This window comes from Asterias amurensis, chromosome 4 (assembly GCF_032118995.1).
Source record: "Asterias amurensis chromosome 4, ASM3211899v1".
NCBI lineage: Eukaryota > Metazoa > Echinodermata > Asteroidea > Forcipulatida > Asteriidae > Asterias > Asterias amurensis.
The window spans coordinates 19,091,438-19,103,090 of record NC_092651.1 but is presented as its reverse complement, the minus strand read 5'-3'; the positions used below and the strand labels follow the sequence as shown (position 1 = coordinate 19,103,090).

Below are 11,653 nucleotides of genomic sequence, written 5' to 3'. Positions count from 1 at the left end.
AACATCTTTCCAACCATATGCATTTTATAAAAAACGGTTACAGACGCTTTTTATAGACCATTTCGTCCGATCCAAGGCAACGTGTTCCTTTAATCTTTACAATCTTGTGCACACCCTTGAAAAGCTACCCACTAGACAAGAAAACTATTCTCAACAAGTGAATACCAGTACACTGTGCAAGTCTTGTGTGTATCCCAACATGTCCCCATTAAACTGCAGGATTTTGCTTCTTTTAAAGTATTAGAAATAGTAATCTAAGGTTCCCAAAATGTTTGAGTCAATCAACACTTGCACAGTTTATAGTGATTGGCAAATTTACTATTATTGCTAAAAAGTGGGAGTTTTTTCAAGACTAACAAAAATGACTAAATTAAAATGGCAAAGCCTTTTTGAAAGTTATTTGAATAATGTTTGGTACAATGTATGTAGTCACAAGTTACCACTTTAATTTGTTGAAATCCTCAGACGATGATAACTCGGAGTAGACGGTGTGAGTCTCTTCTCAGCATTCTCCATTAGGGCACAGCTTGTACACAGCATTAATTGCCTCTTCAACACCTTGATCCGCAGCATACCTCAATAAGTCACGCGCCTCACTGGAAAAAGTAATAACAAAATGTGTACACACTAATTAGCCACACTGAAGCTTAAAGGTGCCTTCACCTTACATTGTCAGTGACTACGTGCCAAACTGCGATTATTTATACAAGCAACAGAGGTCACTGCCTCCATGCCCCTTGCCCTTGCCTTGGCAGCCTTGGTGCCTTTGGTAATTGTTATGCTTTAGTGCCCCTTGTCATTGCCCCTGGCCATTGGTTTGGTGCTTGATGCCCCTAACTATTTACATTGGAACCCCTCTGGCCATTACCTTGGTGCCCTCTAGCCAATACCTTGCCTTGGTGCACCGCTGGCCATTGCCTCAGTGCCCATGAACCTGACCCTGGCCACCTGGTCATTGCCTTGGTGTCTCTGCCCATGAGTGCCCTCTGGCCATTGCCTTTGGTGCCCCTGGTGCCTAACAGGGCACCATAAGCCCATAATTCTTTGGTAAGCAGCCCCATGAAATTGGTCAAGTTCAATAGTGCACCTTTAAAGGGTGTGTACAGACTGCTACTAAAGTCATCCCAAAGCTTTCAAAATTAGACTTAGAGCATGAGTGGAAAAGCATGAATCTACCAACACCAAGCATGCAATCAAGTACATCAATTCAAAATTAAAGCTGCATTCTTTTTTTATGCTTACTCTCTGTCTTTGAGGTCCGTCTTGTAGCCTTGTAGATGACCAACAGCAAGGTTATGAGCAGCGTGAGCATGTCCTTTATCAGAAGCATACCTGTAAATAAAAAAATGTGTATTTTTAAAAATATAAACATTAACATTATTTCTGTTTTCTTCCTCTATGCTTTCTCTCCTGTTCTTGTTTTCAAATAAGCAAAACAAAATGAAATTTCTAGAGCAAGTATAACAGATTTCATTTAAAATGTTAATGAATTTTACCGTTATCAATAAAATAAGACTTGTTTTTATTCAGATTTTGTAAAGTGGAAGAAGGCTTTCTTTTTTTTTACTGATCAGAATTAAGTTTAATCACACTAACAAGTTTAATTGTTCTTATTTCTCAATTTCTAAATCTTAGAAAGAAAACAATTATTTGAATTTGTATACATTGAGTTTACATAAATCGGCTTATAACAGAAAATCATCTCTATTAAAAAAAAAGAAATACCACGATAGAGTTAAAAGCTAGGTCCAAACAGAATCATAAGTTTTAAAAGAACAGTTTGGTTTTTTTGGACACAAATTTTGGTAATTTTTTTAAGAATCTTACTTGAACCATCGCATAGCTTGGTCCATGTTACGATCCACTCCTCGTCCAAAGAGATAACGCTGTCCAGTCATGTGCATGGCATGCGGTTGGCCCAGATGAGCGTAGAAATGCGTCACATGGAAATGTAGATTGTCAAAGTGGTAATACGCATAGTAGATAAAGCAGAAAACCAAGCATACCGCGAGGATCTGGATTAGGGGGAAAATTTTGAAAATTGTCAGAAATTTAAGGTTGGATAGTTCATGAAATATGCAGAGAGATACGGACGGCAACCAAATTAATTATTTAGATTTTAGTAGACTGGCACAATCAAGACAATTAACATATTTAATAAATTAATGTTTCTTCCCCATCTCCTTTCCTTAGATTTTAGAAGAGCACACACGCACGCAAATTATATTGAACACAAGGGCTGAAATTAGGTTTTATAGACTTTGCTATGAGAATTTGATTTTTAAAATGTTTTAGGCCTATAATTACAACTTATTATTACATTTTTATTACAATTTTTTTATAACATAACATTTAATAACAATTTTGCTGATTTTTCTGAGGGTAAACAGAATAAAAAATCGGAATAAAGTATGAACATATGTGCCTTTTGTTAAATAACAACAGTAGGCCCTACAAATTGTTGCTGTAAAAAAAAAAGAACCACAATACAGCAATTTGCAATCGATTTACAAAATATCGGCATATGAAAATTATCGATCGCCATCTTCGCAGGCAAGGAAGAGCAAACGACCATCATCCATATTTTTTAATTCGTACCTCCAAGAAAAATGTCAACCAAGTGTCGGGTTTCTTCCTTCTTGCCAAGTACACCTTGCCCCCGAATGGCAAACTAGGATCCTCTCCACGATCCTCATCATCAGTGAAAGCTGTCTGCTCTTCTTCATCCAATAGTGGGGTTCTATCCGAGGAAACAGTCACCCGGGATCGCAGCCCATCGTTCAGCGCATCGGCAAGTACATTGGCCGCCATGTTGTTTACGTTCTCCAAGCTACGGTTTTTAGACTCACACGAGTCGTTATGCGTTCATTCCGCGCACACTGAATTTAACAAGTCGATATTTATTGACTTATGCTAATAGGCACAGGTGTAACATCTGGATGTGTGTGCGGCGTTAAATAATGTCAGAGCGCAAGGACTATTTTATTCATTAAATACATTTGACAGCAGGAAAGTGCTTAGATAAATAAAGATACAGCCAGAACCGACTGATAATCGATTGCTTCCCAATTGCAAAATTTCTCAGAGCCAAAAATGTACAGCACATTTTGCGATAGCCAAGCACCCGTAAATGTTGGGTTGTTATTGCTCTAATTGGTCTTAAAACAGCTCGATAAGGTGGGGCTAGTTTGGGAACAACTATGTGTAACTGTAAGGCGTTGTAAACGAGGCAAATCATAGGCAGCCAGCTCCATAAAATCTCCAATAAGAATATTTGTTGACCTTTTAAGTTTTCTCAATATTTTCTTGGGGATAGCTACAGTTACAAGATTGTATCTTGAATTGTATCTTGAATCTAAGTTTTCCCTGTGCACAGTTATTTGCCTCAAAGTTGCCTGAAAGTTTACCAGTGTAAAAGGGCCCAAACCAAAAGTCACCCCTCCCCCAATTATGCAAATTACTTTCCATTCAAGTGACTTGGTCTAAAACTTTAATTGCGTGGTGTGGCAAGAACTAGAAAACAAACTCAATATTATGCTTCACAATTCACATTTATTTCTCAGCATTTTTGTAAGCTTGGCTTGTATAACATTTTATGTAACTAAAAACATAAAAATAACTTCTTAAAGAAAACTTATTTTTTAAGTAGGGATTTTTTCATCTCATCTCCTACAAATTTCACAATATCACCACTGGACTCCAAACCTTGGATAGTTCTTTCCATGTGACATGCCTCCCTCCCCTTTTATTTGCTTCATCAGAAAGCAACATTATTTTCTTAAATCAAAAGTCAAACAATTTACAATTAACCATCATTGTGTCTACTGAAAAAAAAATCAATATTGTGTTTACTGAACAAAGTTATCCTTAATCAATATTGTGTCCACTGAAAAGTTATTATAACCAAAATTGTGTCCACTGACAAAAATGCTTTCGGTACTTGATCAAAATCTAGGGAGGGGATTAAAACTATAAAAGCACCCTTGTATTGAAAGACTGTTCATATTTCTGAAACATTTGTAAAAGAATTCTTTGCTAATCTGTGCGGAAAAAATCTCTTAAATGTTATTATATTTGCAGTATTTTTTTTTTCCCGCAAGAGAGCATGTGTGAACCAGTGATGCAAAACCAGTAATAACAACAAGTTTTTCTCTATATTTGTATTTTTACATCTCTTAAAATGTTGTAACAATTTGGACAACCCCAAGTATGTCCAGTGATTCTTAAATTCAGACTTTGTTTTCTTTTTGCATTTTAATTTTACACCTACAATGTTGAGATTGAAATATCCTGTGGAAATCAAAGCCATGAGAGAATTTCAGATTCAGAACCTTGCAGTATAATAAATTTTAACAATATCAAAACAGTTTAAAACTTTAACAAATAACATAACAATAATATTGAAATAGAGCATCAAGCAATAAATTTCTTTCAGTTTTTAAACTTGTTCAGCACACAGATTTATCAAGGCATCATCGGCTTGCTGACAAAACGTTTCTGTAAATTGGGTGGGACTATCCCTTATAGCACAATCAAGTAAAACATGAATATATAACTCGATGCCAGTTACCATAGACTGTGCAAGTCTCACGTTTATTTGAACTTCCCTGACCAAGTTGGTTCAATCCATTTGTAGTTTTAGTCTTCGTTTGACTTGTTTTCTCATAAATGGAGGGTTTGCACAGTCTACTGCAAACACAACTTCAAGTCGAATCTCTAAGACTTGGATGAAAACCTGAATAACTTTGCCAGCTGCAAATTAGTTAGAATGCAGCTTTAATTTATCATCAAATGAAAATGCCTTTGAGTGGTTGAAGTTTATTCTAAGTGGATGATAATTAGCAGTGGCTCGGGGCCCGCTTTTATTTGGTGCTTACGGTTTAAAATTTAGCACTAGGCCTACACAGATGCAATAAGCGTTTAAGTGTGTGGTAAGCAGCGCCATGATATGGTTAATACCATGCAGTGTTTAAACGATATTGCTAAGGTGAAGAGGGATACTGGCAGAAATAACAGGAATGTTTCAACTTTGACATCATATCTGGTCAACTCCTTACTTATATAAAAAAAGAATATTACCAAAGGAAATGTCCTGTGGTATAATCCATACAATAATCTTTATGCAAACAATTTTCAATCATTCTTAGAATGCAAAGCTGTAATACTGTATAATTATACAACTTTATACAAAGATATTGTCCACAACGTCTATCTGCATGAATAATTACAAACCCTTTTGGCACAAAGACTTTTGACAACGAGTAAATACTATTCCACATTGCCACAAATTGCAGAGTCCCACTGTGGGTCTATAACTACAGCCATACATTGACGCTTGAGCTCAATTTCATAGAGCTGCTTAAGCAGAAATGTTGTTTAACAATTTTTTGCTAAGCAAAAATAAGCATGATACCATCTACAGATAGTACATGTTACATGTTATTTTGACTGGTAACCTTAATCTGGTAAGCATGCTTTTGGTGTGCTTGGCAACTTTTGTTTTGCTTAAAGCAGCTATTAAATTGGGCCCTGGTCAGCACACCCACCTGACACCATCCACACAAGGAAGGCATGGGTGCGACTGAACTGAAAGCTTTGCAGCCAACATGAAACTATGTTCCTTGTCCCTATGGACAAATTGAAACCCATGTTTTAACCAAGTGTGCTGTGACAGGACCCCCTGTCAACTATCCCACATCGGTAACCACTATTTGGGTACTTTACCTCACCAACAGCCAATTAGGACTAATTTAGTTCACATATGATATAATGATATATATGTACTTTAAAGCATTCACAATATACATCTTGCTTAAGCTTAGGGGTTTACACACTTACGTACACTTTCTTACTAAACAGTGCTGTTTGTAGGATTACAAGGTTTAGAATGTACGGTTGGAAAGCCAAAGTGAAGGCAACAGTTGTAACATTACAAATCAAAATGCTAAAGTTCCTTTCTGAGACTTTTTTCTGAAACAATTTGATTTCAAAAAACATTAGAAGTTAAGTTTCTAAGACAATTTGACTTTCTCCAAGAAATTTAACTGAAATAATAATTGGGGTTATGTTTGTATGTGGTATGTTTGTATACACGGGTCCTCCATGAAGTTCATTAAAAGTTCAACCAACTGTTTCTAGTGGAATACTTCAAGGAGACCACGCCCATGTTTAAAGAAACTGCCTACATTAACTCCAATGCCACTTACGCAACCTATTTTGTGATACCAAACTTGCTGTGTGTTTTTTTTGGTCTGGGATGCTGCTGATCTTATTTTGCTGCTAAGATCACGAATTAAACGTTGATATTTTCAAAGCAACTCGGTGCTTCAGAACAGGGGTTGTCCACCAGTCAGGGCCATGATGTTGAAGTTCATCTCCGTGGGATCAATGGCCATGATTTTCTTGCACACAGCGGCAGAATCCTGACAAGGAACAAATATTTATATTGACGTTAAATAATTATAATAATAATAATAATAATATTGATAACAATAACAATAATACTAGTGGCTCTTATATACCACTCATATCCCTCACTCAGTGCTGCTTAAGGTGTTTCTACATAGCAACATGTAATAGTTTACAAGGTGTTGTTCTCAAACCAGGAACCAGAGTGAACGCCTTCTCTTTTCAATAAGTGCATTAGGTTCTTTAACATGCATTACACAACACACAGGCCCAGCAGCTTTACGTCCGATACAAAGGACACATGGTTAAAGGAACACGTTGCCTTGGATCGGTCGAGTTGGTCTTTGAAAAGCGTTTGTAACCGTTTTTTATAAAATGCATATGGGTAGAAAGATGTTGTAAAAGTAGAATACAATGATCCACACAAACATGCCTCGAAATTGCGTGGTTTTCCTTTTACCTCGTCGACTAACACGGTCGGCCATTTATGGGGGTCAAAATTTTGACTCCCATAAATGGCCGACCATGTTAGTTCGCACAGTAGAAGGAAAACCACGCAATTTCGAGGCAAACTTGTGTGGATCATTGTATTCTACTTTTATAACATCCTTCCAACCATATGCATTTTATAAAAAACGGTTACAAACGCTTTTGTTTTGACCAACTCGTCCGATCCAAGGCAACGTGTTCCTTTAAGTGTCTTAATTAAGGACATAAGTGTCATGACCGAGACTCAAATCCACACTCTGCTGAACAGTACTCAATCTCAGGCCTGACGTCTTTTTTCTTGTTTTCATAAATTTCAATTGGAACATTGCAAGGGACACCCGGGCAATGAACAGGGGCAACGGGAGGCAATTGCCTCCATCGCCTCCATGAAGGATCAAGCCCTGCACTCTGATGCGCTGCATTCTTGATAAAGTTGCCTTATGAATGTTCATGGCCTCACCTTTAAGAAACTGTCCTTGCTGGTCAGACCATGATAAACTGGGCGAGGTTCTCGCCCGTCCAGCTCATACAGAGAGCCATCAACATTGACCAAAGTTATGAAATGTGCAGTCACCTTATCCTCGGCAGCAGGTGCCTGTTAATTAAATTAATAATGAGAAAAATTAATGACACCTCACCTTGAGAAAGTTTTCTGCGCTTGTAACACCGTGATTGATGGGGAATGGCTTGCAGCCGTCAAGCTCATAGAGGGCGCCGTCAGTGTGGACCAGGGCAATGAAATGTGGCTTGACAGACTCTTCAGCAGATGGTGCCTGGAAAATGTTCAACAATTTTGATTGAATGGGAAATAAGTTTAGGTTGAATTGTGTAACTGGTTAAGTCACTTTTGGAGAGTTTTGGAGCATGGGTTGCAAAAAAGTTGGTTTGAATATTGGTTTGATTCCAGTTTTCTTTGGCAGACAGGGTTTGCTTAACATGCCAGTTGATACTTTGTTCTTAGCAAAGGTCATTGATCACAAGGTGAACAAATTTGATTGAATGGGAAGTAAGTTTGAATTGTTGAAGGGCAAAGGAAAGTTGTCCTTAACATCACAATAAGGAAAGTGTAGGTTTTGAATATTTCGAGGGGCACACAGGCAATAAGCAGGGGCATGAGTGCCCCATTGCCTCTGTGACTTTGTTTAACCAGTGATTATGTCTATAGTTCTCCTACCGCGGTCTGTCCTTCTTGAGCGCTGGAGCTATGAGCCTCACAGATCCCCACATCACTCTCTAGAGAAGCACCCCTCTCGGCTGCATCCAGACCCTTGGTCTTTTCAGAGAACTCTGCAAGAATTCCCTCTGTAACACATGAACAAAAACAACAATGTGACGACAACTGCATTCTATCTTAAGCCCTTTTCACACTGTATCTCTTACATCCTCTTTGAATACAGCCCTGGGACCGGGGATGCCCTGGGAGTTATTTTACCCCACAGTTACCCCGACGCACTTTCACACTGTCCTCGCCTAGGCTCCATGGAGTTTCGATTGCAAGTTTCAAGAATACCACAGGGTTTTACCACTCACCCCTACTCCAAGAGCAGGAGTGGATATTCCCCTGGGTATGACCATTTGCCGGGGTAGATCAGGGGTAACATGATCCAAGTGTGCAAGGGATATCCCCCCCCCCCCAACCAGGGAGCTGAGAAAGATAAACAAATGTTATTTAATCAATCAATGACCATGGCAACACTCTATTGTAAAGTGCCCTACATAAGAACTATTATAACCCAGTTTGTTACCAAGTTTGAAGTCGCCCCCGTCCTGGTTGTTCAGCACAGCGTGTAGAACTCCGATCGTACCACATGCATTCCCAATGGTCTGCTTCATGAAGTAAACATCCTCGCTCACTTTCTGGCTCTCCTTTTCTATCTTGGCACAGAGTTCAGCTTCCGCACTTTTGATCTGAATTGGTAAAAATTGGCAAAGTTAAAGAGGTAGCTATTTATTTATTACATTCAATGTTTTAGGTTAATTTTTTTAATATGGTCAAGTAGAGATTTAATTCAATATTTTGGGTTAAGCAGTCTTGTCCCACTTGTGTTTTTTAAGAACCTGGTAAGAATGGATGTCTTGGTTAACGTTGCTTTGCCCAATTTAGGGGTGAAACGCCTAAAATTTGTTGTTTCAAACAAAACCATAAAATACTTCATCAGCTCTGAGCAGAAGGGGCTTATAAGACCATAGAGCAAGCCGGCTCTGAGCAGAAAGGAATTTTTAAGACATATAAAGACCCAGTCGGCTCAGAGCAGAAAGGACTTATAAGACCCAGTCAAAGGACTTATGGAAAGAATAAGGACCTCAGAAAAGGACCAGTCAGAGCAAAAAGTACTTATACCCCAGTGTGTGTCTTTGTCTTTTAAGTACCCACTGCTCCAAGCTGAATGTTATTGAGAGAATCTCACCTTATCTCCCTTTGGAAACAGCACAATGAGTGCAACCACAGGTTGTGGAACCATTCCCAGTAGATCATCATCAAGGCCAAGAACGTCAACAAAATGCCACTTCTTAGGAACGCCAATGTTGTGAATGTACTGTGGACAGATCAAAAGCACAAGGGTCAATCAATCAATGACCATAATTGGCACTGTTTGAGGTTGTGACGTCATTTGCAAGGTGTTTTTTCTTTAAGCCTGGAATTTCATCTTGAAGAGGTCAAGGCCATTTTTTCGTTTTGCACAGGGCACTTCCATTGGAAAATCTTAAAGGTCTATGAAAAACTTGATAAGGGGCACCAAGGCTAAGACAATGGGCAAAAAATACCATGGCTTTCAGGGCCTCCATGTAACTCTAGGCCTTGACCTCAGTGAGACAAAAATGGTTGGTCTCGCTACGCTTCACACTAACCCCTCCCAAATCCTGTTCATGAAATTTGGGATTGTAATGTAGGGCCAAATAGTGAATGTTCATCACAGGACCATTCGAATGCATTCATAACACTCTTGAAACTCCAAGTCCAAACACGGTGCAAATTTACCATAGATTTGAGGATTTTTGAGGATTTCCCACAGTTTTCTGGTGCATGCCCCCCCCCCCTTAAGACAATCAGATATTTGCAGTGCTCTAAAAAAGGGGGCGTGGTCCCTGGACCCCCTCCCCCACCCCAACCTTCATCCTTAAACACTGCTTCTTGAAGTTCTAGGCATGTTTTTGTTCTTGCTCTTTGATACAGTACTGTTTTCTTAGAACACCTTGATGCCAGAAATACATCATAAAACATACTCTTCTTCTTTTTGCATAATAAGAGGAGATTATATGATCTTCAGCTCACCTTGGTCATGACCTGTGTAAATACAAGAATAAGAACAAAATAACTAAAGTTAGTAAAATCAACAGATGTAAGTCACGACAAAGCAAAAGGTTCATGAATATAAGCTTACTGGCATAAAGACTCCCTAGCTCTGGTATTTTCATCATGACATAGAAAAGTCAACAAAAAGATCAGTCGCAAGAAAAAAATATTGAATGATAATGAATTGCAAAAAAAACCATTTTTTTTTAATTTGAAGTATTACTTTGAAAGATTACTTGTGTGACAAATGAAAGTTTTGGGTACACTAAAATGGTTGAACAATTTATTTTGTGAATTATGGCATTGTTCCCATTGTTCACATTGTAAAGTTCGTAAGACCATGGAGGAAGAAGGAAGACATAACCCTCTGGTCTACTCCATCATGTCGATGTATGACCTTGTTAATTAGGAAGGATAAAGGGAGTTTATGATTATCCCATCAAGTCAATCATTCCATGTCCACAAGTATTCTCAGGTAAAATTAATATTTAACATGTTTTAATTTAAGGGTTCGGAAAAGTTTCCATATGGCGCCCCCACCACTTTTTCATTTGATATGAAATAATACTAATAGTATCTAAATTTACCTCATTGAGATATCCCTTCTTCTAAAAATTAGTGAAAAATGGTGGCGCCACACGGAAAGTTATTCAATTGCCAAGGGTTCTTCAACTTAAATTGATTTTAATTTATAATATTTTTAAAACTAAAACTTTAACTTTTGACTTTGATGAGTATTTAATTAATAATTTACTATATTAGTATCATACTAATAGTATATAAACTAAAAGTAAATAATAAAAGAAAGAAAAAAATTACAAAATATTCATAAATTTATTTAACAATTTTTAGATGCAACCTTCTGGCTGTACCTTGTCCTTATAGATCATGATAAATAGTTCATTCATCATACATCATTGTGTTCAGACATTGACTAATAATTATTGAGACAACCAAGGTTGCAACCACACTGATCTGAGTGAGAGGTGGTAAAAATAAAAAATATAATTACTTCTTCTGTTTTTTCCTTTTCATGTTTTTTCACAAAACTGATAAAATCATTGATCCTCCATCCCAATCTAATACTTACATCGGGGTTTGACTCCAGTGGAACCCATCGTGGTTTTGAAGCCATAATGAATGAAATCTCAAGTCAAAGTTGTTACGATCAGGAATTCACAAATTCAGCCCCGTGTCTACTGTCTGCTTTTACCTGGGAGTGGTGACAGCTCGACCTATGAACCGCAAATTTAAATTTTTCGCACGTGTAAAATGATGTGGGAAAATGACAGTGCTAAATAAAAGGATGGATTGGCGCCCTCAATAGTTCATTGTGTTGTTGCTTTAAAGACAATAATAACACCTCAAAAACTGCTATCCGAAATTGGGAAAATCATCACCCACCTAAATGATCAACGCACAAAAAACGTAATATGAAATTATTTTGTTATTCTCTTTGAC

General features: G+C 37.8%; 2 protein-coding genes across 2 annotated transcripts; both read right to left on the bottom strand.

Annotated features, from left to right (window-relative positions):
- Positions 1-15: 15 nt before the first annotated feature.
- LOC139936260 (uncharacterized) lies at positions 16-2,827 on the bottom strand. The gene is made up of 4 exons (XM_071931050.1): positions 2,599-2,827; positions 1,828-2,015; positions 1,243-1,332; positions 16-596 (listed from the first exon to the last, which is right to left on the bottom strand). Exons 1-4 carry the CDS (start codon positions 2,809-2,811, stop codon positions 503-505), a joined length of 585 nt encoding a protein of 194 aa, XP_071787151.1. The 5' UTR covers positions 2,812-2,827; the 3' UTR covers positions 16-502.
- A 705-nt stretch (positions 2,828-3,532) lies between these two features.
- Positions 3,533-10,177, bottom strand: LOC139936359 (ubiquitin carboxyl-terminal hydrolase isozyme L3-like). The gene is made up of 6 exons (XM_071931165.1): positions 10,172-10,177; positions 9,306-9,434; positions 8,643-8,805; positions 8,072-8,199; positions 7,536-7,670; positions 3,533-6,422 (listed from the first exon to the last, which is right to left on the bottom strand). The coding sequence occupies exons 2-6, from the start codon at positions 9,357-9,359 to the stop codon at positions 6,327-6,329; spliced, it is 576 nt and encodes a 191-aa protein (XP_071787266.1). The 5' UTR covers positions 9,360-9,434; positions 10,172-10,177; the 3' UTR covers positions 3,533-6,326.
- Between the last annotated feature and the right edge of the window lie 1,476 nt (positions 10,178-11,653).

Excerpts from the sequence above, each read along its gene's own strand:
- LOC139936359 (XM_071931165.1), bottom strand. The coding sequence starts at position 9,359 with ATGGTTCCACAACCTGTGGTTGCACTCATTGTGCTGTTTCCAAAGGGA. Across the intron at positions 8,200-8,642 it reads CGGGGGCGACTTCAAACTTG|AGGGAATTCTTGCAGAGTTC; the intron begins GTAACAAACTGG and ends CATGTGTTACAG. Across the intron at positions 6,423-7,535 it reads GCGCAGAAAACTTTCTCAAG|GATTCTGCCGCTGTGTGCAA; the intron begins GTGAGGTGTCAT and ends GTTCCTTGTCAG.
- LOC139936260 (XM_071931050.1), bottom strand. The coding sequence starts at position 2,811 with ATGGCGGCCAATGTACTTGCCGATGCGCTGAACGATGGGCTGCGATCC. Across the intron at positions 2,016-2,598 it reads GGTTGACATTTTTCTTGGAG|ATCCTCGCGGTATGCTTGGT; the intron begins GTACGAATTAAA and ends CCCCTAATCCAG. Across the intron at positions 597-1,242 it reads ACGGACCTCAAAGACAGAGA|TGAGGCGCGTGACTTATTGA; the intron begins GTAAGCATAAAA and ends TACTTTTTCCAG.